Source organism: Mauremys mutica, chromosome 8, assembly GCF_020497125.1.
Source record: "Mauremys mutica isolate MM-2020 ecotype Southern chromosome 8, ASM2049712v1, whole genome shotgun sequence".
Taxonomy (NCBI): domain Eukaryota; kingdom Metazoa; phylum Chordata; order Testudines; family Geoemydidae; genus Mauremys; species Mauremys mutica.
Window position 1 is genome coordinate 73632585 of NC_059079.1, and position 27228 is coordinate 73659812.

At 46.4% G+C, this 27228-nt stretch overlaps 1 protein-coding gene across 14 annotated transcripts in view; it reads right to left on the reverse strand.

The window, feature by feature from the left end:
* Positions 1 to 13767: 13767 nt before the first annotated feature.
* Positions 13768 to 27228, reverse strand: part of LOC123375395 (protocadherin alpha-C2-like) — a 334194-nt gene continuing 320733 nt past the window's right edge. For 13 of the 14 annotated variants that reach the window (XM_045026235.1, XM_045026230.1, XM_045026240.1 and 10 more), the window contains one exon: positions 13768 to 15700. In XM_045026235.1, the coding sequence (XP_044882170.1) occupies positions 15390 to 15700 (311 nt within the window). In that variant the 3' untranslated portion in view covers positions 13768 to 15389. The remainder of the gene's footprint in view (positions 15701 to 27228) is intronic. The other variant, XM_045026229.1, reaches the window with a different exon arrangement.

Below are 27228 nucleotides of genomic sequence, written 5' to 3' on the forward strand. Positions count from 1 at the left end.
AATCCCTGAAATTTGTCCTAATGTCCATCAAATTTGTCAGACAGCTGAATCTTCGACTCTGAAGTGAGCGGAGTTGAAGGTGCCCAGGGTCAAACTGGAAGGCAGGAACTGGATACCAGAGCCTGTAGTCAGAAGCCAGAGCCATAGGCCAAGCCGGAGATCAGGAACTGAAGCAAGCAGGGGTAACAGGTAAGCAAGGGTTCAAGGCAGAGGCAGGACTGATGCAAGGCTGGGTACAAGGCAGAAGCTGCAGGAACAAGGTAACACAGTGGCAGTCACAATGGTGGGCATGAGCACTGAGCTACCAGCGAACTGCTGCTTGCTTAAGAGCTGGCCTGCTAGCCCTTCCAGCCAATCAAGTGGTGTGGCCAATCAGGCACCTAGAGGCTGCAGGTACCTGGCGGCCACTTTCTCAGAGCCACGGTAAGCGCTGCTGGGACCCTGAACCACCCCAGCCTCCTGGCCCAGCCCAGAGCCCCCTCAGACACCCCTCATCCCTGGCTTCACCCCCAGCTGGAGCCCTCACACCCCAACCCCCTGGCCCAGCCTGGTGAACATGAGTTTGGGGAAGAGTGAGCGACGTAGAGAGGAGGGGATGAAGGGGGGGCAGGGCCTCGGAGAAGGGGTTGGGTAGGGGTGGGGCAGGGATGTTTCATTTTCTGTGATTAGAAAGTTGGCAATCCTAGTTCTCCCTCATCTGAAGTGTATAAATCAAGAGTGGATTTCTTTCTAAAACATATCCTGTAGCTCAAACAGAGGTTATAGGTTTGATGCAGCTATTACTGGGTGAGGGTCTCTGGCCTGTGTTATACAAGAGGTCAGACTAGATGATCACAAAAGTCCATTCTGGCCTTAAAGTTTATGAACCTCTGTTGGGAGTGGGTGCGCAAGGGAGTTGGGGATACTGCTGGAGGGAAGTTATGGGGCTCTTCTTCCCCTTCCTCTGCCCACACCATGCCCTTATGCATTCTACTTTTTAAAATGGTGAGAACTATGACAGGTGCCAATAATGAGAGTCTGGCAAGGGGTGAACATCCCTCCCCAATGTTTCTATACTTCCTTACATTTGCATAGACCGTGGGGCCTGGGTAGTTATGGCCTGAACATTTAGAAGCAGTGATCCTGTATCTAATAAGCACAGCTACTGCCAAAGCAGTCCAGAGCATTGTTCTAGCTGTGTGGTCATGGTGCCACTTAAATTCGACCTGGCCACACCTCCATACAAACAGAGGAGCAGCTGGGTCAAATCTTAATTCGTGGCATTATGATCAGGCACACAGAGTTGCAACACCACTGAAATTTGGCGCAGCCACACCTCCATAAATGATGTTACAACTAGGCACATGGGGAGTCTGTTCCTGTACAGCAGAGTGCAGGGAATTCTGTCAAGAACTCAACTCCTGGTGGCACCGCCCATGCACTCTGTGGGTAAGAGAGAGGGGAGATGCCCTAGCTGAGGCATACATGGGGTCCCTGCAGGAGGGTGAGTGGGGCTCAGAACAGGGTCCCTATAGGAGAGAACACTGGAATTCCACACACACACACACACCCCCGCTGCCTCCAAATATCTGAATTGGAAACACAGGCCATGGGATTAAAACAACTGGCTGTTCATTCACCACTTTAAATGGTGCATCCCTGAAACAGAACCTGCAATGAGGGGATGGCCGGGGGGGGCGGGGGGGAGTGAGGAAGGAGAGGAGTCAGATACTTCAGGGCAGGGCAAGAAGAAAAGGGAACAGAGTTTCTCCTTCTGTACCCACTGCTCATTCCCCTATAGACTTAGGAGTTGTTGGGTTTTAGTGATTTTACTGTGATTCCTCCAGGTCTAATCTCTAGTCTAGTGTCAATAAAGCTTTAAATACAGCACTGAGATCAGAATCGTTTCTACATGGCTTGCATAGGGTGGCTGTATTAGAGTATAGTTCGTAGGCTTCAGGTAGCTACTTTGACCTTGTGTGCTCTTTATTATTTTATACAAACTGTGGTTCACGTAGACCTTGTGGCACCAAGCGCTTTAAAGTGAACTTGCTTGCTATAGGGGTTTTACTTTGCAAAGCATCCAGAGCATCGCTAACTGCAGCATCAACCCTGCTCAGATTGTAAAGCCACATGCTTTAGTAGAATGAGCTGATGAATTGGTAATTGCAGTGTTCAGTTACTTATATGTTGATTTATTCAGAATATGATTTATGTCAGCCTATATGCAGTAAAACACTAATGAACACAGTGGTCTATGTAATTTTGTGTGGCATGTTCACTGTGGGAGTCCAGCACAGTTCACAATATGGGATTAAGTAGAGACACCTGATCATGCTGTAGCTTTGTTTGGGTATAAACAGTGGGAGCAATATAATTCATAGGTCAGCGACAGCTACAATCAGCCTAACTGTGTAGCTGAGAGCATGGCTGGCTCCAGGGGTTTTGCCGCCCCAAGCAGCCAAAAAAAAAAAAAAGACGCGATCACGATCGCCGGCAATTCAGCCGGAGGTCCTTCGCTCCAAGCGGGAGAGAGGGACCCTCTGCCGAATTGCCGCCGAATACCTGGACGTGCCGCCCCTCTCTGGAGTGGCTGCCCCAAGCACCTGCTTGCTAAACTGGTGCCTGGAGCCGGACCTGTCTGAGAGACAAAGTGGGTGAGGAAATCTCTTTTATTGCATCAACTTCTGTTGAAAGTGGCAAGGTTTCGAACTTACGCAGAGGTCTTCTTCAGCTCTGGGTAACAATATAGCTGACAAGTTTGCAGAAAATACAGGCTGTCTATTTATTAGAGCTTGTCCAACCCAGGGTCCATAGGCAGAGGATCTATAGGCAGAGCAGTTCAGCCCTCTGTTTGAAAAATGAGTGCATTCTGTGCTTTCAGATTGATCTGTGAAAGCATTTTAAAACTATGTGATTTTCTAACACTACAGCTGGACCTGTCCACACAACACCTGCATGCTCCTCCTTGCTAATAAAAGATCATAAGGCCAGATTTGATCCCTCTGTTCCCCCTTCCCTTCCCTTCCCACTATTCAGATGGCACAAATGTGGCCAGAATGTGGCCCTAACTGGCCAGCTGAGAATTCCCCTAGTGTGTGGGAGCTCTCAGATGACATACATTTGGAGTAGCCAGCTCCTATGCCAACTGCCCCCCAACCCTGGCATGGGAGCATTTCAGGGCTCTGCTGTGCCCTGCCAGTTTCAAAGAGTGGCAGGTAATGTATGTGACTGTTCTCAGTCTAGGAGTTTTATCCAATTCACAGCTGCTCTCATCACACATATGGATGGCTACATTCCATTTTCTGATATAGACCTTCACAGGCAGCAAGTGTTTGAGAGCAGGGCCGGTTTTAGGAAGTGCGGGGCCCAATTCGAACATTTTCGGCGGGGCCCTGGCAGGGATGACTACAAAAAAAAAAAACGTAAAAAAAGGCCTTTCATTTCTTAGCAACCGGTTCCCTATAAAAAGTTCTGATTTAAGGGATGTGCCACAGTATGTATTTTTTGTACCAATAGGGTTACCATACGTCTGTATTTTAAATTTTAAAAATTCCTCCCGGATGGTGATTTAAGAACCAAAAAGCTGGACATGTCTGGGAAAATACGGATGTATGTTAACCCTACCTAAAGTTCTTTTTTAAAAAGATGGGCCTGAACTAGAAATGAGCTCTGTTTCACATGACTGGGCCCCCGTCACTCCATGGGGGTGTGCTTGGGTGACCAGATGTCCCGATTTTATAGGGACAGTCCCGATTTTTGGGTCTTTTTCTTATATAGGCTCCTATTACCCCCCGCTCCCGTCCCGATTTTTCACACTTGCTGTTTGGTCACCTTAGGGTGTGCACATGTGTGGGTCCCAGCTGCTCCCTGCCCCCCTCATTGAAGCAGGTGTGCAGGGTTACTGCCCTGGGAACTGCAGGGCACCAGTGGGACATGGGGCTGGCTGGAGGCAGGGCAGGGGCTGACTGGAGGTAGGATCTGGCGGCAGGCAGGGCAAGGGGTGCGGGTACAGGGGTAACAGCCCACCCTGTATGGTGAGTGCCCCCTCCTCCACCGGGGTAGCAGCAGCAGCCCGGGGCTCGGGGGCTATTTAAAGGGCCTGGGGCTCCCCTGCTTCTACTGCCATGCCCTTTAAATAGCCGAGGGAGCCTTGGGGAAGTGGCGGGGCTTCGGCTGCTATTTAAAGGACCAGGGCAGCAGAGGCAGCTGGAGCCCCCCCGCTACCCCAGGGCTCCAGGGGCTATTTAAAGGGCCGGGGCGGTAGAAGCAACGGGAGCCCCGGACTTTTTAAATAGCCCCCTGAGCCCTGCAGCCCTACCCCAGGGCTCCAGCAGTGGGGCTCTGGTGGCAATTTAAGGGGCCTGGGGCTCCAGCACCTGCTCGGAGCCCCAGGCTCTTTAAATTGCCCCCTGGAGAAGCCAGGCCACCCCAGTACAGCGCACTGGCTCTTGCTGGTACGCTTTACTGGGGCTTGGACGCGTTGGTTGAATTGGCCTAAAGCCGGCCCTGTTTGAGAGTGTTGTTGGTGTTTTTTTTCGTTTTTGTTTTTAATGTAATTGGTTTCCCCGACATTGGGACCATGGACTAACCACTTGTGGAAGTCAGAGTCCCAGAAAAATTAGGAGAATTTGTATCATTATAGGAAGACCTACTACAATATTAAAATACAAGGTGTTTGTGGTTAATGTACTGTAATAACTGTAATGGCTTGTCCAGTTTCCATTGAGTGGCACAACATGCATAATTAATGAGGCAGATTCTAATAGCTGTTAATTCTTTCTGTCACTTCAGCAGTGCAAAGGGAATCTGAAGCTACCTTAAGATATTGGCTAAGGATTCTTTTAGCAAAGGGAACTCCTCAGCTGGATTGGGGCTGCCATAGCCATCTGTAAACCAGTCCCTCCTGCTCCTCGCTACCCCTAGTTTAGGGAACATTCCAAGATGAGGAGTGGCATCATATCAGGGCAGTAATTGAACATGATGCACATTTGTGATTCTAGCCAGTAGAGCAACTTTTTCAAGTTTCCTTTAGGCTGCTCTAACTTATGCCAGTTCAGCTTCTAGCAAACCCCAGCATTGGGTGTGGGGAGGGTGCCGGGGTGTGGGGGGGAAGTGGCATTAAGCCACCTTATGTTTCCGCCCTGCACCCCCTCTTCCAGTGCAGCTGTAACCGTATCTTAGTGGGTCACAACTGAGGATGCCAAATTCAGGACAACTTGCTGAGAAATAGGGCAGATACACCCCAAGACTGACGGCTAATATCCCATAGGATATACCAAACCAGCAACAAAAATAAACTTCTGTTTCACCACACTGGCTAACAAGGCATTCCTGTTCTTATATCACCACCAAAAACAATGGATTCAGAGATGAGTGGTTCTTTACGAACAGTTTCATCAAATAATAGGTTCTTCTGATCCCAAAGTACCAGCCACACACTCAGGTCAATATATAACAAATCTTACCCAAAAATCATGCAGGTGCCAATCCTTTAGTATCTAAAATCTAAAGGTTTATTCATAAAAAGGAAGAAAGAAAGGTGAGAGTTAAAATTGGTTAAAGGAATCAAATACATACAGTAATTGCAAAGTTCTTGGTTCAGGTTTGTAGCAGTGATAGAATAAACTGCTGGCTTAAGTCAAGTCTCTGGAATACATCCACAGCTTGGATGGGTCAGTCCTTTGTTCAGAGCTTCAGTTTCTAGCAAACTGAAGGAAAGAAGCAGGATTGAAGACCAAATGGAGGTGTTTCTAGGGCCTTTTATAGCTTCTGCCATGTGGAGGGCATCCCATTGTTCTTACTGTGGAAAATTACAGCAACAGGATGGAGTTTGGAGTCACATGGGTAAGTCCCATGTCCATGCATTTCGCCTAGTCACAGCAGGAAATTCCATCAAGTGTAGATGGGCGTCTCCCATGGTCCATTGTCAGTTAAATATTCTTTTGATGGGTTACTCAATTTGAGCAATCCCTCCAAGATGTGCTGGCTAATTACCTTGTAGGCATTACCCCAGGAGCACACATTTGAAATCCAGGTATAGAGCCAATACTTATAACTTCAAATACAAAAATGATACATGCATACAGATAGTATAATTATAACCAGCAAATCATAGCCTTTTCATAGACATCTCACTTGACTATCTTTGTACAATATTTGCTGCAAATATATAACATTGGTTGCAACAATGATCTATATCAGTAGTCCCCAACGCGGTGCCCACGGGTGCCATGCCTGCCGGGGCATCTTTTGTGCGCCCGCATACAGGCCAGCGGACGAGCATCTGCCAAAATGCCGCTGACAAACAGCAGCATCCAGAGGTGTCGCTGCCAAAATGCCTCTGGATGATGCTGCTTGTCAGCGGCATTTTGGCGGCGACACCTATTGACTATGCCGCTTCTCAGCAGCATTTCGGCGGATGCTCGTCCACCGGCCATGTTCCACGGTGGCTTGTCAGACGAAAAAGGTTGGCGACCACTGATCTATATGGTCATATTTTAATCAGGTAACGTCACAGCACCATTCCCTGGTCTAGTTTATAGCCCAATATGTCCATGATGAAGCCCACCCTAGAGGTCAGACCTTGCTTGGTTATTTGGTATCTTTATTCAATAGACACTTGTACATGCAAGGAAGCTATTTTTGTAATTTTGGGTTCATTTCTAACAGCAGCAAAATTGCTCACTGAATGGATGATGTGATTGCTTTTTATTTTACCATATCTCTGTAGTCATTTGATGTTAAGTGCCCTCAATGTACTTGTGAGGGGTTCGGTCACAGAGATGCCCTTGGGACTGTCACCTGATGTGCTGAGATTACCTCTAAGCCCATTTTTCCTGCCAAAGTTTGGGACTCCAGAACCCTGCCTTGTTGATCCAGACATGCTAGTCTGCTGCAACACAGACCCAGGTCTGGTCCACGCCCCCCAAAGCTGCAGACTTTAACCAAAAACTGCTCAGCAGGTCACATATCTCCAGCACCCAGACACCAATTCCCAATGGGATCCAAATCCAAAATAAATCTGTTTTACTCTGTATAAAGCTTATATAGGGTAAACTTATAAATTGTCAACCCTCTATAACACCAATAGAGAGAGATGCACAGCTGTTTGCTCCCCCAGGTATTAATCACTTACTCTGGGTTCATTAATAAACAAAAGTAATTTTATTAAGTATAAAAAGTAGGATTTAAGTGGTTTCAAGTAATAACAGACATAACAAAGTAAGTCGCCAAGCAAAACCACACAAGTCTAAGCCTAATACATTAAGAAACTGATTACAGGTAAAATCTCACCCTCAGAGATGTTCCAATAAGCTTCTTTCACAGACTAGACTCCTTCCTAGTCTGGGCCCAATCCTTTCCCCGGTACAGTCCTTGTTAGTTCCAGCAGACATCTTAGGTGAAAAGCAGGGGTGTTCTTGACCAGGGGCGGCTCTAGGTATTTTGCCACCCCAAGCACGGCAGGCAGGCTGCCTTCAGCGGCTTGCCTGCAGGAGGTCCCCCGTCCCGCGGATTTGGCGGCATGCCTGCAGGAGGTCCATCGAAGCTGCGGGCCCAATGGACCCACCGCAGGCACACCTGCGGGAGGTCCACCGGAGCCGCCTGCCGCCCTCCCGGCAACCGGCAGCGCGCCCCCTGCGGCATGCCGCCCCGAGCACGCGCTTGGCGTGCTGGGCCCTGCTCCAGCATCTGCCAAAATACAGCCTAAGCCTCTGCTTCATCTTGCCAGCCACCCTGCAGCAATCCCATGAGACTCTGCTCTTATGCCCAATACACTCCCTAATTGCTATACACCTGCTCCAGAATTACCACCAGCACTCAGCAGGGTGGGGACCAGTTGTCCCACCCTGCACAAACTTTCAAGACATCAAACAATTCCCCATTCCAAATTGGGATACATAGTGGTGTGGTTGGGTCTTATTTTATTTACACTGGTTCAGACACACCTAATCCAGTCTGTTGGAATGGGAGCATGTGTATCCCTGCAGAGACCCTGCCTAGCTAACTGGGGGGATTTGGGGTGTCTCTGTAGAGATACCTTGGCTCTTGGGATGGGGCACTGTGGTGTGCCTACAGCAGCAGACAGAGGAGGTTGAACGTAGCAAAGAACTAGTATTCCCAGGTGGTAACGAGGTTTGAATGTTCTGATTCTACTGATCCCCACATCACAATGAACTGTGTGCCAAGTGCAATGGGAGACATTTGATGGGCAGTGCTCCAAGTCTTCGGCGGCACTTCGGATTGCCGCAGTCCGCCCGGGGGAGCGGGGCCACGGGATTGTGGGGCTCCGGCTGGGAGAGCGGGGCCACGGGACTTGCCGCGCTCCAGCCGGGGAGCAAGGCCGTGGGGTTGCGGGGCTCCGTCGGGGCTGCGGGACTTGCCGCGATCTGGCCGGGAGAGCGGGGCCGCGGGACTTGCTGCGCACTCCAGCCGGGGTAGCAGGGCCGCGGGGTTGCGGGGCTCTGGCCGGGGGAGCGGGGCTGCGGGACTTGCCACACTCCGGATGGGGTAGCGGCAGGGGCGGCTCTAGGAATTCGGCTGCCCCAAGCACGCAGGGGGCAAGCTGCCAGTCCCGTGGCTCCGGGGGAACCTCTTCCAGACGCGCCTGCTGAGGGCGCGCTGGGAGGGCGGCAGGCAGCTCCGGAGGACCTTCCGCAGTCATGCCTGCGGGAGGTCCACCCGAGCCGCGGGACCAGCGAACCTTCCGCAGTCGTGCCTGCGGGAGGTCCGCTGGTCCCGCGGCTCCAGTGGACCTCCCGCAGGCATGACTGCGGAAGGTCCGCCGGAGCCGCCTGCCGCCCTGCCGGCAAAATGCCGCCCCAAGCGTGCGCTTTGCGCACTGGGGTCTAGAGCCGGCCCTGGGTAGCGGGCCCGCAGCCTTCATTTACTGAGTCTGGAAATAGCATCTTGAGCAAATCTTTTTATTAAACCTTACGTTATCCATGCCAGTAGACACGTTATCTATCTATCCTGTCATATGGCCACATATGGGTTTAGGCACCTAAGTTTAGGCATCTCAGTTTGGCCCTTCACCTCCCTGTCCATTATTCTTGGACTCAGTGATGTTGCATCTCTGCTTCCTCTGAAGTCAATGACAAAACTCCCAGTGAGTAGATAGCATAGGCAGTAGGGGCGGCTCTAGGTATTTTGCCGCCCCCAAGCACGTCAGGCAGGCTGCCTTCTGCGGCTTGCCTGCGGGAGGTCCCCCATCCCAAGGATTCGGCGTCATGCCTGCGGGAAGTCTGTTGAAGCCACGGGACCAGTGGACCCTCCCCAGGCATGCCACCGAAGGCAACTTGCATGCCGCCCTCCCAGCGACCGGCAGAGCACCCCCTGTGGCTTGCAACCCCAGGCACATGCTTGGCGTGCTGATGCCTGTAGCCGCCCCTGTTCTTGACAGCCCCCTTTGTTCTGTTCCACCCCCTTTTATAGTTTTGGCACAAAGTGGGAATCTTTTGTGTCTCTGGGTCCCCACCCCTCCTTCTAAATGGAAAAGTACCAGATTTAATATGGATTCCAGTATCATGTGACATGTCCTGTGAGACCTCATTCTTCATTACCCAGGGGCTGGCCCACACATACACAGGAAGGCTTGCAGGTAAATAAACCATCTACAACCAATTGTCCTAGTCAATGGGAACCATCGAGATTCTAAACTATCATTAATGGCCCACACTATTCATAATTACAATAGGACCTCAGAGTTATACTTCATATTTCTAGCTTCATATACAAGAATGATACATGCATACAAATAGAAGGAATATATTCAGTAGAGTATAACCTTTATAATGATACCTTACAAGAGACCTTTTGCATAAAGCATATTCCAGTTACATCATAGTCAAACTCATAAGCATATGTCCATAAAACATATGGAGTGCAACATCACAGTACTATAGTGATGTACATAAGAGCGACTATACAGGCGTAGCCAAGGAATGTGAAGAGGCGGCAGTAGTCCATTATAACAGCTGTGCACTTTTCCCTGCAGGGAAAGATGGACGCTGTCTTGCCTCATATTTTTGTGTCTTATGTTTACTAGCCACCATTACCAGACATTTTATAGCTATGCCATAGACATGATGTATTTACTGCATGGCTGATAGCATCAATGGCTCCATATTTATGGTCCCTCATACTGTGGCTGCTGAAGCATACTGTGCCCAATAGTGTTGGTAACTATGCTTGTGTAGGTGATTGCATTCCAGGTGATGAAACCACAATACCAATCAATTGTCTGTTTATTCTTTTTTAGTTTTTTATTCAGAGAATTTATGAAGGAGACTAAGGGAATATTCAGATAGTCTTCTTGGTCAAAGTAAAGCATTCGATCAAAGTAATACTTCTGACCAAACTGCACATTATTTATGGGAGGTTTACAGAAATATGGGATTCTTGTAACTTTCTTAAAATGGTTAAGGGTTATGAGTCTAGGAGTAGCCACTATTTCTTTAATGAGTGAATGGCAGCAGAAACAAGAAATCTATTAACTTATTAGGGATCAGGCCATTGAAGTCTCTCCTATATGTCTTTGCAGTACACTCAGAAAACTGTTGGTAGGAGGGAATGGGATGAAGGAAGAAATGTTGTTCAGATCTTATCTCAGACATGAGAGGGCGGAAATCAGTATCCCCAAGGTCTTGACCTACACAGATGGCAACACTGTGATGGCCATGACCCAAGTTGATGATGGGAAGTTCTACTTATGTAAGGGAAAGATGGTAGTTGGATTTTGGGAGGTGGGAGGAAATGCAGATATCCTACATGAATTGTAGTCAGTTTGTCATGCACTATTAGGCATTGTTCTAAGAAGGTACATTATCTCCAGGGGGAAGGAGTCTATTAGCATTCTTTAAATGTTCAAAAATGGAGATATTTTTTCAGATACACCAAGGGCGGGGGCGGGGGGAAGAGAAGAAGCTTTAGAGAGATATCAATGTGTCAAATCTAACTACAACTAATTCAGTAATGGAGTGTCATATAGATTTGGGAAACTGAGTTTCAGGTCTTCCTCTTGCACATGATCCATAGAATTCTTTGAAATTGTCCACTCTTATTTGACATGGACCAAATGCAAATCAGGAAGAAATTACAACAGGCTGTCTTAGAAATCTAATGTAAAATGCTGTACTAGAGATAGCTTTTTATAAAGTTGTGATGTAAATATAGAGCAGCTTAATGAGGACATGTTTCACCTTCGATCACTGGTCCCATAAAATCCTACAGGCAGCATGAAAAGCAACGTCCACAGAGACAATGGTTGCTGTTTAGAGCAGTGGGGCAGAGAAAAATGAACTACTTCAGTTGTGAGATTTATTTCAAGCCTACTTGTCTTTAAAAAATATGGCATTGTAACATGGACTCAGAAAGTTCAGCTGTGTTTTGTTTGAGAAATTGTTAATATGTTAATAGGAGGGAAAAGAAAGACATTTGCTTGTTCTTTGATTGCTATGGGTCTTATTCTTCTCTTATCCATTGGTTTGTTTGTTCTATAGTGTTTAAATAGTGGTTATATAGTGTTTAAATAAAAGTCCTCAACCCTGCTCTGCATAATCTGTGTGTTATCCAAGTACTAGACCCAAACCCACAGCTCTGCAAAATCATCCCAGTTCTGTGCAGTAGAATCCCACTGCTACCGCAGTCCTGGACATTTCATTGGACCAAGAATGCCAGTTGTGCCAAGTTACCACATTTCACTTTTGATATGTCAGTATTATAAACTGAAACTAAGAGTTCAGAGTTGAAAAATTAAGTGTATTGTCAAATGTTAAAGCAATTATCTGGAAGAATATTTTATTCATTCTTCTGCCAATGCAAAATTAATCAATAAAGTATACTCTCCTGGGCTTTTTTTCAGGCCCTCCACGTCTTCCCCGAGAGAGTGTTCTACATCATGGGTGGTCAAACCGTGGCTCATGAGCTGTATGCAGCTATTTTACAGTTAAAGTGTAGCTTATGGAGCCCCACCACCACCCCAATTCTCCACCTACAAGACTGTGGGGGGAGGAGCTTGGGGCTTCTGCCCTGTGGTGGGATGGTGGGGCTAGGGGATTCTGCCAGAGATGACTGGTGTCTGCTGAAAGTGGAGGGGGACAATTTAAAGTCTCGCGCCCCCCTCAACAGCTTGAGTCTCACACACACACACACACACCACACACACACACACACACACACACAACTCCACCTTACCCTCAGCGGTTCTCCGTGCAGCTCCCAGCTGTTTGCCTCTCCCCACGGCTGCAGCTCCCAGCTTGTCAGCTCCAGCAGCTGCCATGCATAGAGGGGGCTCAGGAGCACCATGTGACTGAGCAGGGCCAGCAAATCCTGGCAAAAATCTGGGGAGGGGCATGTGATCCCATGTGCCCCCCCACACACCTCACTTCTGGCTTCTGCCCAGCAGGGGGAGGGGAGGGGCTTCAACCCCAGAGGGCATGCCTATCAGGGCTCAGGGCTTCTGCAGGAGCGGGCCTGAAGCCCTGAGCCCAGACAGGCACCTCCTGTGGGGCAAAAACCCTGAGACCCACCCCTCACACACAGCAGGGCTGAAGCTCTGGGCACCAGCAGGTGCCTCACGTGGGGCAGAAGTCCTGAGACACCCCCCGCCACACACACACAGGGCTGAAACCCCAAGCCCTGGCAGGCACCTCCCCCCAGGGCTGAAGCCCCAAGATCTCCCTTCCCTGAGTGCTGAAGCCCCAAGCCCTGGCACGTGCACCTTGGCTCTTGAACTTCTGAAGATTGTTGTATGCACAGGGGCGGCTCCAGGCCCCAGCACGCCAAGCGCGTGCTTGGGACGGCAAGCCGCGGGGGGCGCTCTGCTGGCGCTGTGAGGGTGGCAGGCAGGCTGCCTCCGGCGGTTTGCCTGCGGAGGGTCCGCTGGTCCTGTGGCTTCGGTGGACCTCCCGCAGGCAAACCGCCAGAGGCAGCCTGCCTGGTGTGCTTGGGGCAGCAAAATCCCTAGAGCCGGCCCTGTGTATGCAGCTTGGAGTCAAGGATGAGTTTCTTTCATGAGTAGTATTTCTTCTTTGCCAATGGCACAAGACTGATAGCTGTTGTGTATTTGGTTGTCATGGGTTTTGTTACTATGGCAACTGAGTTAGACTATTAAGGGATAGCTCAGCTGGTTTCAACCGGCTGAGTGAGCTCTCTGTATATCTGTAAATAAAATGGAGGTTTTGGTTAGCTGCCTGCTCTCTGGCCTCAAGTGATTGCTTCCTACACCGGCTGCCCCAAGGATATAACAATAGCCACAAATGAAAATGAATCTAAACAGACCCCTATTTCTTGGACTACAGGGTACCTTTGGTGCTTCATAAAATTCATTCTTTGAGCTATGAAATCCTTTGAATCAGATTTTTTACCTACTGTGGTTTTCAAAGACTGGCAGGTTTTTGAACTCAGTAGTAATTGACCAGCTCTGAACTCTCTGCAGTTTGGAAATTTAAAACTTATCAGACATGTCACAAGGAACAAAGATGTTCTCTTTGATCCTAGATTACAGTGAGCATTAGAAATTTTAAGAACAGTGTGGTATCTCATAGAGCTCAGGTTCGTAGGACACCTTGAGCTTCACTTTGTGAATGTAAAATACTCTAGGCATCTCTTTAGAATTCCTTGTAGTGCTACATTCTGTTTAAAAATACATATATTGGTCTATGCCCAAACACTGATACCAAATGATACAATCAATACACCAGTTGTAATCTTAGCTTTTCGCAGTTACCAGAGCTGTTGCTTTATAATCATCCATAAATAAAAGCCCTTGAGTCACTGATTGCTTGATTTAAGAAAGATATTTTACTTGTGTTTCATACACAAAAACCGATAACCAACAGTGGCTTAAAAAATTAACACTACTCCACTTTTCCACAAGTGTACAAAAAAGAAAGAATGGATTTACATTCAACAATAAAGCTTAAAGTCCACTCTAGGTAATAGTTCCATTGACATTCACATACACAAGCACAGAATAAATATTTCAGGATTCTTATAAGAGCATACAGCATACATACAGTACTTGAATTTTACATAATGAGTGTTAATAGGGTCAGCAATTCATAACCTCATTGAAAAGTAAAACTAAAACCCAAAAAGGTTGTGTGGGAGATAACACCAAGACACTGCACAGAGCTAGCAGGTTAGTAGATCTTGTGTGAGAAATAGTTTGCTTCTGCTTCTTTATATTAGGACAGTTTGTTTGCAAATGTTGTGTATTCAAAGTGCAGATTAATGCAAAAAATTATATTCTTGTATTTATTAATACATGCAAGAGGCAGCGCCCGAGTGACCCAACAGAATAAAGCTGTGATTGGCAAGTGGCCGATATAATACAGGTGTTTCAGGCATTTTTTCTAAAGCACTTTAATAGCAGCAATTATAATTTCTAGTAGCTGTAGATTGACTTCTGTTTGGGTTAAAGGGCATCATATTTCTTTAACATTTACAGCTATATTTTCTTTATAAATAAATATATCAAATAACAAAAAGCATAGATAATGTGTTTCTTTTTTCTCACTTTTGCATATCTGTTGTGGAAAATACTCTGACCTTTTCAGAGACATTAAGTGCAAAAGAATGTTAAATAGACTGGAAACAGGGATGTACAGGAAACATCACAGTCAGTTATGTTCCCTAGATGTCAGCCCATCCCTTGTTGTCTCACTTTGAGGGACATCCTTACTAGGATAATCAGGACTTATAATGACAATATAGCCAATGGCTTGGTGAGAGTTATACTTTATGGTATCTTAAAGAGCTGTAAATGTGAGCTTTTCTTTCCTGGAGTGTGTACAATACGTCATGCAAAAGACTCAGTATTCCACACAGCTAGTATCTATATTCAAAAAATCTGGTCATCTCCCTTGAGACATTTCCTCCCCAGCCTGAACATCTCTCACCACTACATTCATTAGGTGTTTCCTTTGTTGTTCATATTTTACCAGCTCTTCTTGCATTTATAATCTGATCTTGTATCACCTAGCTCACATCTGCACACAAATGTTTCCAATCAGACACAGGGTGCACAATATTAAAACTTTTAAACTTGTCCTGTAAGTGTCATCAAGACAGGATCACAGGAATCACAATGCAGAGAGTCCAACCTCTCACTGGCTGTACTGTGAAGATTCTCCTTTTCGGCGTAGGAGAAAGGAAACTTGTGTCTGCTTTTTAGAGTCTGAAAACAAGCCAGAGTGGAGAAAAAAAGTTAACACCAGACTTAATAAAGCTTTCAAGACAAAACCTGTTAAGCAATCTAGATAGACACTGTGAACTTCCTGCTGATTTCTGAAGTCTATATATACAGGAAATTTGTTAACAGTAGGAAGAAGTTGGGAGTTGCTACATAGGAGAGATCTGCCAATATTAAAAAAAATGGCTAAGTGGGTTCTGACAGTATAAACCCCTCACTGGTCACTGTTGTCAGTGGTGCTGTTCCCCTTTTCTTTTTTCTCCTGAGTCTTGTTTCCCTTCTTCTTTTTCTTCTTTTTCTTGGTCTCCTCCTTCTTGCCAAAGGTTATGAAGTCACTTTTGTCAGTTTGGCTGTTTGGTGGTTCCTGCCGGATGGAGATGATCGCAGGAGATCCCGGGATAATGAATTTGTCTGGCAACTCACCAGGACCAGCTTGTTTGGGATTGCCAGGTCCATATTTAAAGGTCCAGCTGTTGCTGTTCACACCAGCTCCCACTGGGGGGGACACCTCTCCTGCCTCAGGTTCTGAAAAAGTCAAAACAACATTAAAATCTTACAGCAGCATCAAATACAATTAATCAGCTAATATAGCATACACAGGGCAAACTGTCACATCTAAGGGTCTCTTTCAAACAAGGTTCCAAATCAGGCCTCATAAATGTGGACGGTCTTCTCCATAGCCTTTCCTTCTTTTAAAGGCAACTATGGCTACTCCTCTAAAATGCTCAGGAAAAGTGAAAGTCTTGACGGACTATGAACTGGAATGCAAAGTCAGAAATTAGAGGGATGATGGGTGTCAAACTGGGAGTGAATTGGCAAAGATGTTTGGAGAGGAGAGTAAATATTTCAATGATTTCCTAGATTGGAAAATTCTTTGTGAATTTTCTTGTCATGTTGTAACTCCATAACAGCAAGGCCTAAAACTTCAGATTTTGGTGACCCCCTACTTGGCATTCCGATGAGATATGGTAGATCATTTTATTTTGGAAGCTACTCATTGTCAAATAAAAATATAAGAAAGCTTTGTCATCAGGATTTTGTAGACATTTCAGGCCTTCTAGTACTTTGGACATAACTAGGGAAGTTCTTCATTGGTGTGCTAGACTCACAGATCTATACAGCCTCTGCTTGGTTTTAGAACTCTGCCATGGTTTCTAACATACCAAGCGAAGCAGGAATGCTTTAAGCTAGGCAGCCTGTAACTAGCTTTCCAGTATAAACCCAATTTTGAATCCCACTGCCACAACTTTGCCAAAACTAACCTGCTTAATTGAAATTTCTCATGTGTGGTCTTCTGCCACTAACAATATGCTGACCGAATGTGATGTGGAACACATTTGTAGGGAGCTTGAAAAATAAGCTATTTTTTGTTTGTTTTGTTCTTTTACTATCTGAAGAGTCTTCAACACTTTCAGTGGCTATTAGCCAGGATGGGCAGAGATGGTGTCCCTAGCCTCTATTTGCCAGAAGCTGGGAATGGGTGACAGGGGATGGATCACTTGATGATACCTGTTCTGTTCATTCCCTCTGGGTCACCTGACATTGGCCACTGTGGGAAGACAGGATACTGGGCTAGATGGACCTTTGGTCTGACCCAGTATGGCCATTCTTATGTACTTTTACAAATTCCCAGTTTTGGACAGAAACTTCAAATTGATTTTAATTTATCTGTCCTGGGGAAGATTTAATGCTTATGTTTGGAGTTATTTGTTATGACCTTTTAAACCTTTGAAGTCTGATCAAAATCTTATTCTTGTGTACCCTAGAGAAATGTAGTGTTGCAAATACAATTGCAAGCACCTGTCATGGTTATAACACACCTCCTGTCCACATACACGTGGGTGCAATAGTGCATAAACACTGTCAGCACCATCGTAATTACATTTGCTCTGAACAAATCTCACCACCATATTCTGCATTGAGCCACTCTGCATGCACCGTTGCAGTGGCAGAGTAGACCAAAAGCACCAGCATTTCAGCGGGACCATTGCAACTGGTCCTCTCAGCAGTCCCACAATGCTTTTACATTCTCTTCTGTGATCTGTGTGAAACATGTAAACTCTCTTGTACTTCTGAATCTCACTATGCGGTTCTGCAACTTCTGCAATTTTATGCATAGACGTTTTAAGTTTTAAAAGATATTATGTATGCAAACCAAAGGGTTTTCTTGTCTCAGAAATAAAAAACACATTTTTAAGTTTACAGTCTCTCCTTAAAATGGTTTGCATACATACAAATTTCTGATATGTGTAATGCTTCTTGATCTTTGCTTTTCATGCAGATGTTGTACTTAGGGTGACCAGGTGTCCAGTTTTCAACCAGAACACCCGGTCGAAAAGGGACCCCAGCAGCTCCGGTCAGCACTGCCGACCAGGCCGTTAAAAGTCCCATCGGTGGTGCTGCAGGGCTAAGGCAGGCTAGTACCTACTTGTTCTGGCACCATGCTGCACCCTGGAAGCAGCCAGCAGCCCCTTCCTATACCCCAAACCCCTCATCTCCAGCCCCACCCCAGAGCCTGCACCCCCAGTTAGAGCCCTCATCTCCTCCCGCACCCCAACTCCCTGCCCCAGCCCAGAGTCCCCTCCTGCACCCTGAACCCCTCATTTCTGGCCCCACCCCAGGGCCCGCACCCCCAGTTAGAGCCCTCATCCTGTCCCGCACCCCAACCCCCTGCCCCAGCCCAATGAAAGTGAGTGAGGGTGGGAGACAGCAAGCCACCAAGGGAGGGGGAATGTAGTAAGTGGGAGCGGGGCCTCGGGGAAGGGGCGAGACGGGGTGGGGCCTCAGGGAAGGCATGGGGCTATGGTGTTCGGTTTTGTGCAATTAGAAAGTTGACAACTCTAGTTGTACTTTCACATTCTAGGCCCTACAAGGGCAGTTTACATGCTATATTAGCATGTATTTGAGGACATTTGTGTAATAGGTGGCCCATGGAATCTTTGTGAATAAGGTAAGATGATTGTTTTCAGTATGGGACATATAAACAGGAAATAGTAAAGCATGTCTTCTCCTGGGAATGGTGTGATCATAAAGAAAGGTTGTTGTCTCCTACATGATTAAGAGACATTAGCTCTGTGGTCAATTATTAGATAAACCTATGTTATGTATGGGAACTTAACTTACAATAAATACATACATTTATCAATATGACTAGATAAAACTGGCTCAGCTTGTTTTGGGAGGGTTGTTTTGGTGAGCTTAACTGAATTTCCCTGTTTTCAAATATCTTCACTTTTTTGGAATGTTAACAGAACTTTGTGTCCTTTCTTTTTCCAAATTACAACATTCCTGTAAGTTTCTTGCAACATTAATTTTGAATGGCTGACTTTTTTCATGTTTGTTTTTGATAATACCAGTGTTTTGGCAAGTCGCTTAACACCCAAGACACTAATATGCACTTTCAGCCTTCACTCCAGCTTTATTAAATTGTTTGCCTGGGGATGTGTGTACATTTGGTATCCCCCTCATTTCCTTGAAATAATAAATTACAGAACTGAATAGTGTGTATCTTGGCCTAGTTCCAATTAGGAATTGATCCTCTCTCTTCTTGTATACATAAAATGTGACCTCTTATATTCCACACTTTGAATCAAGCTTTACTTGACAAATAAATATTTTCTCCTTCCCAACAACCCCCATCCACCACTCCTTCCAAATAACCCTGGCACAGATTCTCTTTTCTTCTATTCCTGCGTTGGGCACATGAACGGGAGAGACGGAAGTGACCTTAAGCCACTTTTGGACCTCCCTAATTCTGGACTGTGTCAAAGGCCTGCACAGTGCAATAAGTCCCAAGGTTTCTTTAAAGTGTGTTGGCTTATTATGCCTCTCCGTAGACCACTATATCAGCAAAACAACTGGAGCATAGTGTACTCTGACCATGCTCCTCCTGTCCTCAACATGTCCCTTATACCAGGGAGAGGGGCTTTAAGTTGACTTTATGATTAGGGTATTCTGCAAGGGTTATTTAAGATCCCTTTCTGCAGTGTAAAGGAGTATATCCTATGGCACAATGTGGGTGGGGGGTCCTGGATTGCCTGAAAATGTTAAACAACACTACAAAGTGCACGTGTCTGTCTGTACCACTGAAATCTAATGCAAAACAGGATACTGTCTCTTTAATCTGGTTCTGCTTACACAAATTTACTCACCAGATTAAGTGAGTAATATACATCACAAATTGTTCTGCTATAGTGGAACCAAACTTAGCAAACCCATAATATCTACCCTGGAATCAGGATTCTGTGAGCACCAAGTCTAAAGGGTTTGCCTCCGCTTGTCTGTCTTTATCGCAGTCCTTGAATACATTTGTTGCCCTTATAAATTAAGCATATTAATACTCCTTAATACTCACTAAGACAAAGGAAACTAATTATCCTTACAGTGGGCTGAGGAACTCAAAAGCAGGGAGACAGCTACAGCCAGAATTTAATAGGTTAGTGACCATCATTTCCTAGTAGCAGGGCTTCAGCGGCCTTTTCAAGAAATTTCACTTCTGCTTGATTTACCTGACAACAGTGTTTATATCTGGAGTGTCAGGCAGGAAGGTCACAGTTCAGTTGTACTATCAGTACATATTTAGCATTTCAGATCAGGGATAAATGTCACCTACCCCTCAGTTTCTAAAGCCTCTATAACGAGTTATTTATTGTCTGATCAACAAGCATTTAACACACAAAAACTCTCGATTTAGATGTAATTTTATACTTAACAGGATTAGTTGTGCTTCTCTTGCATATTTTCTAGAGCTTAATAAATGCTTTTAAGATGTTTATTGAACGTATAAAAATTGTTTAAATAAAGCTACCCTCCCCAACTATATTTATCACACTTCATTTAAAGTGTTACACTCCTTTTCTCTGCATCCTACAGCTATATATGACCTTGTCAGAGGTCATCACAAAGAAAAACAGGACTGGCCCCTCTTGCCAGTACCTAGGCATTCCTTGAACTGGAGCTGACTAGGTAGGTAGCGCTCTCTCCTTTGTCTTGTTCTCAATGAATTCAGGAGTCCTTATGTTCAATGACGAAATGATTTATTTTTAAAACATACGTACACAACAGAAACTAAACCCAGGCTGCAGCTGCAGCTCCCTGACACTACAGATATGTGTGCATGTCTGCGTTCTAAAATGGAAGATGCCTTTTTGACCTCATCAGCCACCACCCACAGGCTCAAAGACAAATGCAAGCATCTCAGCAGACCTCTGACATAGTGCTGAACCACACCCCACCATGGCTTTCAGAGACACTGCACAACTGAATATGCCAGATTTTTAAAAAAGATGAAATATAAAACTAAAATCATGAACAGCAGTAGTCATGAAAAATCCTAAGCTACTATTTGCAAGAAGTGTGTGTTCGAAATTACAGCATGGATAATTTTCTGCAGCCCTAGATTCCCCCTTTAGTTTCAACTCAATAAGACTGTGGTCAGGGTTGTATTGTTTAGAAAGCAGTTTCATTCCACCCCAGAGAGGCTGCATTTCAATTATGAGCGAAGTGACCCCTGTATAGTTTGTGGGTTTGGTAATCTTTTGATGAAAGACTCTAAAATAAATGTCTGTCACTCAGATTTTACATGGCTATCTTTTGGAAGACTAGATTTGTGCATTCACTCAATTGAGAGGTTGGTTTTTACCGGCTTGTACTCTATTCCAAATGATGTGTAAACAGAACAGAGCTGACACACAGAATGATGGGTTAAAATAGTCTGGAATTGAGATATCTTCTAAGTGCAGAGCATGATGCCTGCTTCACAGAGCACAAAACATCATGTCACTCAGTCGGCAAATCAATACTCCCATCAAGACTGGGCCAGGGATGCAGGTTTTTTTCTCATTGACCTTTTATTTTCTCTTTTTTAGGGACTGTGCATACTTGTAGTCTCTGCATAACCCCAAAGCTAAAATCTGGCATTTGCCAGGAACAGGTGGGTGCTCACTTTACATAATGAGAACTGTCCATATATTATGAGTGTAGTGCTTTGTCTTTGCCTCCCATGTCTCTGCAGCTTTCTTAAAGAACCTTTGTCAGAAGAAGGCTGAGTTTAGTGTGCGAGCAGATGTACCCCTGCTAAAGGGAGGTAGAAGCATTTCTGTGCAGTTCTATCTCCATGCAGAGACATTTATGACTATGTGACATGCTCAGCCGAGACAGTAGCTTGCTTCCATTCTGTCCCTCCCCTTCCCATTCATCATTTTGTCCCTGTCTGGAAGGATTTCAGTGGCTCCCGGATCCAAGAGGTCATTCAGATAAAAGCTTTCACCCAAACCATCTATTCTTAGTAGTTTCAAAGGAAATGTTTTTGAATTGTCTGATTTTTCTAGCCAACAGAACACACATGCTATAGACATTGTGACTCAAGGACTAACCCAGTCCTTACTGACAGACCCCTCCACCCTCATGTCAGTGCAACCACATTGTTATCAATTAAATGCATTTATTTAAAATGGAGATCAGGCAACAAGCAGGAAATAAATCGCAGGGAAAGCCAGTCATTAACCTGATTTTTTCCTCCCTGCCTCCTTTGCTGATGCTGCACTGACTGCAGTTTCTGCCTCTGGCTGGCATGATGAATATTCACTGCTATAAAGAGTCTGACATTCTGCACTTATTCTGAAACAGCATGCCAAGTGCAAGCATTATGTGCACTGGAAAAAAAGACCTCTCTGTGTCATTCGGGGGATCTCTGCAGACATTCTAGCTGCACTGATCTTCCCTAAGCCTTTTCTGGATTAAAATGCCTATTTAATCTTTTTTTTTTAATCAAGAAAAGTGGTAGATATTGAATTTCGAGATAGGGAAGTGATGCAGACAGAAAAAAGTTAAACCTCAAATAGCCTAACCCCAGTGTCTGCAAATGAACATAGTCTTTTCAAAGGATGACATCAATTTGGAATTTTAAAAAAGCAAGCAAATAAATAACTCTCGCTCTTTGCACTTCCATCTGTTTGACCTGTCCTGCCCTACTGATTTAGAAGTGGAATGGGCAAAATAAAAGCTCCTCCCCACGAGGGAGTCTGCTGGCTTAATCCCTGCCTGTGTTTAAATACAGTAACATTAAACTAGGTAATTATAGCGCATATGGTGTGTGAGATCCCCAACCCCCAACTGCTCTAACACCCAGGCACAATACAGGAGAAAAGCAACAAGGACTTGCTGCATTTTCTAGTTTGATTTGTGGTGGTTATTAGTGTTGTGGCACAACTGGATTTTAAATTAAATACACAAATTTTATTTAAAGAAAAATTCTTACAGGGAAAAAGTTTAAAAAAATATTTATCTCAGGTACTGGAGTAGCTCTGTCACTGTGTTCTGGGCTGTTATTACAGCAGGAACTGATTTGCCAGCTACCATAGGACAAAAATCAGGCCTCTTGTGGCCAAAGCGTAACACTGGATAAATGGCTTCTCACAGACATTGATCAAACAAGCAAATAGAATAAATCGTTTACAGCCCCATTGCTCCCTTATTAGAGGAAGAGCCTGCTTTCAGTTCAGTTCAGCTTCTTATACAGCTCCCTCCTTTTTGATTTGGGGACTCAGTAGTATCTATGCCCAGCTTAGGATAACCAAATAGCAAGTGTGAAAAATCAGGATGCTCCTTTTTTGGAGGGAGAAGTGGGTACAGTTGCATATGTAAGACAAAGCCCCTAGTATCGAAAAGGTCCCAAAAATATTGGGACATCTGGTCACCCTAGCCCAGCTCCATTCCCCCATGGCTGAATGTCTCTTGGATCCTGCAATGCAGGAAGGTACCTGTTACTCCCCTTACTCAGCAACACAATTTTAACCCTTTCCTCACCCAATTTAGATCAGGGACTATATATGACACACCTTAATTATAATGTATATATCTGGCTGCCCACTATATTCTTGATACAACTGATATATATTGCAGTTTGGTATGAATGCAGAATACATATCCTAGTTTGCTTAGTCTACACATTTTGCTACTGACTGCTCCAGACTCTCAGCTTGCATTATATTAATTTTTTTATTTGCATAATGTATAGGGTGACCATATTCCCCTGAACTGAAAACAGGACACCCTGTAAGCTGCCTGGTGTTGCCACTCACCCGAGGCCCACCGCAGAGGGCTGACAGCCCAAACCACCTAGCATCACCCCTTGCCTGAGCTCCCTGGTGTCACTGCTCACCCAAGCTCCGTGGTGGGGTACAGGGCTGTCAGCCTGAGTCCCACCGCCCAACCCACCTGCTGTTATCATAGGGTTGGAAGGGACCTCAGGAGGTCATCTAGTCCAACCCACTGCTCAAAGCAGAGCCAATCCCCAGATTTTTTACCCCAGTTCCCCAAATGGCCCCCTCAAGGACTGAACTCATAACCCTGAGTTTAGCAGGCCAATGCTCAAACCACTGAGCTATCCCTCCCCCACTCAGCTGAGCCGACCTCATGACTTTTTTGGCAAAACTGGGCATTTGTCTTGTTTGCTCTTTCCTGAATGTTCCTCCATGCCCATCTATGGCAAGAGCAAATGGGATAAATGCCCTGTATTGCCAAAAACATCAGGATGCTGAGGACAGAGCTTAAAAAGGGGACTGTTCCGGCCAAAATGGGACATATGGACTATGCCTGCAGTCTGGTAGTGGCAATTGTTAGGACATTGTGATTATAGGTAGAGAAATCATGGAAATAACATTTTAATATAATCATATATACATTTAAAATATGATTTAAACATTCAAAACAATAGACATCATTTGCCCAATTTTGCACAAACAATAAAACAATGTGCAGTGAGAAATGCAGTTCTACACACCCAACCAGAGGCAGTTTGTATATGTCACTAGACTCAATAAACCCAAACCCTCAAGAGATACCCCCCTCAAACCTTTTCCGTACAGGTGCTCCCTTTTTCCCTAAACTCTCTCTCCATTCAGGCCTTTCCTCATCTCACCCCCATCTCCCTCCAAAAAGGAGACAGACCGGCCCTGCTCGCACCCAATCCTTGACTAGAGGAAAGAGATGATATCTCAAAACAGGTCCCAACTCCCAACTGGGGAAAGGAGAGAGCTGGAGCTTCACTGATAATAATCTCTTCTTTCCTCACATAGAGTTGCCGGGGTCCTGGCTGGGGTCTCTCCCTCTTTCCCCTGCCTAAGCATTTTATCCTCTGGGTGAGGGTCTTGCCTCTATTCCCCATGATCAGGGGTTGCAGGCCTCAGGCGTGTCTCTTTACCCACATACAGGGTGTGTGCACTCTGATCTGAGGTCTTTACCAGCTTCTCAGGGATTGGGGGCCCCCAGGAGGGGGATTCTCCCCACTTTTGCCTGCCTGCGTTTTGGGCTTCTATGGACAGAAGGATCTTCTTTTCTCTTAATCAAAGGATTGGGCTTCTGAGACATAGGGAACAGTTGTTATGAGGAAGGAGAGACCAGCAGACTTGTGAGCTGGAATCTGAGCCCATTTTAACGAACCTTTTGTGAACTGAGTTTCTGGAACATAAATAACCCCAATGAGTGCAGGTTGCATTGCTTCCATTTCCTGATGCCCTAAGCATTGCTGTTTTGAACATCAGAGATGTCAAACCAGAGCCCAGGTGTTTTTATTCAAAAGTTCTGAGGGACATGGAGCTGGCTCCACAAACAAGCTTTACACTTTCTACCCTGCATCATGTCTTACAATTCTACCATGTGTGTTTGCACATGCATCTGTGAGTGTGTGTGTTTGTGAATACAGTAGAACCTTGAGTTTATGCACACCAATCTTACAGACAACCAGTTATACAAACCATTTTTCCCAACAGAAAAATAAATCACATAACAAAAATGATGTCGATGAAGAACAAGTCAATCTCCCTTCACATTCTGATGCCTTTAATGCACTGGAAATCACTTGCCAGTGGTTTGAAGGACAAGAAGAAAGCAATGCAGTGCACCATACTGCAACTTCTGCACCACACTTACTATAATTTTGAGATGACCAGTTTTATGAACTTTTACTTTATGAACTTCTCAGTCCCCAATTAGTTCATAAAATAGGGTGATACTGTAGTGCTGTGTCCTCCCCAGTGCTGCGTCCCCATGTCCCTCATTGTGCTCTCTGTCCCTCTGGATTGTGTCCACCCAATGCTCTGTGTCCCACAGTCCCGCCATGTGTTTTGTGTCATCCCACCAAATGTCCCCACTAGTATTGTGCCCCCAGCACTGTGTCTACCCCAGGGCTCTGTAACTCTTGTGTTCCCAGCCTCATGCTCTGTGTCCCCTTAGTGGCCTCTCACCTCATGTCCCCTCTAGCCCATAGAACTATCTTTAGCATTTATTTTATTTAGCAATAACGCACGGAACCCACAGGCCACTCCTGTAAGAGATTGGCTTTAGCAGTTAACATAGGGCTTGAGGCCTATGAACAGGGCCAACCCCAGGGGGGTGCGAGCAGGGCCGGTGCAAGGAGGTTTCGCACCCTAGGCGAAACTTCCACCTTGCGCCCTCCCCCGTCCCCGAGCCCCTGCCCTGAGGCACCCCCCCATGGCAGCTCCCCACTCCGCCCTGAGGTGCCCCCCCCCCCGCGGCAGCTCCCCACCCCGCATCCTCCGCCCTGAGGCTTAGGCTTAAGCGCCGCAAGTCTGGGAGGCGGGAGAAGTGAAGCAGCCATGGCGTGCTCGGGGAGGAGGCGAGGCAGGGGTGAGCTGGGGAGGGGAGTTCCCCTGCGTGCTGCCCCCCCCCTTACTTGCTGCAGGTGGCCCTCCTCGCGCTCCCCCCAGCTCCCTCCACCTAAATGCCAGCGGCAACTGGGGCGGCTGAAGATCCGGGCGCCGCGGTCGCTGCCGAAGAAAATGCCGCCCCCCCAAATCCTTGTGCCCTAGGCGACCGCCCTGGGTGCGAGGCTCGGGACATAGGTGCCCAGTTTCTAATCAGCCAGACGGTGCTCCCCCCGGCTCCGCCCAGACCCCGCCCCTGCCCCCATTCCACCCCTTCTCCCAAGGCCCCACCCCATCCTGCTTCTTCCCAACCCGCTCCACCCCCGCCCCACCTCTTCCCTGTCTCTTCCCACTCCTGCCCCATCTCTTCCCCACCTCCCTAGCTAAAGCAAAAGCAAAGTTGGGTGGGAATTCAGCAGGGAATGTGAAGTTTGAGGAGATGACATGTCCTGCCCACACTCCCAGTGGTTGCACTTATGCCAGAACCCACCCAGCTCAGCATTACACCGAAATCTTTCTTTCTTACCCCTTATCTTATCTTTTCTTCCTCAGGACTCAGGGAGTGAACTCATCTGTTACTGGAACTGCTAGCAGCGTATCCCCTTAAAGCTTTTGAAGACTCAAATAAATCACTGCATGCAGGGCCGTCCAGAGGGGGGGACAAGTGGGGCAATTTGCCCCAGGCCCCGCAGGGGCCCCCACGAGAGTTTTTTGGGGGCCCTGGAGCGGGTCCTTCACTCGCTCCAAGGGTCCCAGAAAACTCTTGCGGGGCCTGGGCCCCTGGAGCGTCTTCCGCGGCAATTCGGAGGCGAGGGGTCCTTCCACTCCGGGACCCACCTCCGAAGTGCCCCGAAGATGCGCGGCAGGGGGTCCTTCCGCCCCGGGACCCGCTGCCGAAGTCCTGGGTCTTCAGCGGCAATTTGGCGGTGCCGCAGGCCTTCTGAATCCTCTGGGTGGCCCTGACTGAATGTAGTGTCCAGCCAGGACAACAAACTGACATTTGCAATAAAATACAATTGTGTATACTTCCTCTGGGGGTGGAGGGATGGGTGGGGTGCATTGTGTTGGCATACTGCAACATTTCAGCATCAAACTGTTATATACAATTTTAAAAATAAATTACTACACCATGTTCCTTGCTTTTTTATTTCCGTCTTTCCTTTGTTCTCTCTTCACTCTACTTTGTCTCTTTCCTTACACCATATACCCTGATGTTCTTCTGGGCTCAACCTCCTCCTCCTTCTTTCCTCATTTTACCCCATTTCCAACTCTCCCTCCTCCTCTCCTTGTCTCACGACTCTTTCCTCTTCTTTTTCCTACTCTTTTCTCTTCCACTACTTCCCACATTACACAGTGCTCATCCAGATTTTTCCCCAATGGGTCTGCAGA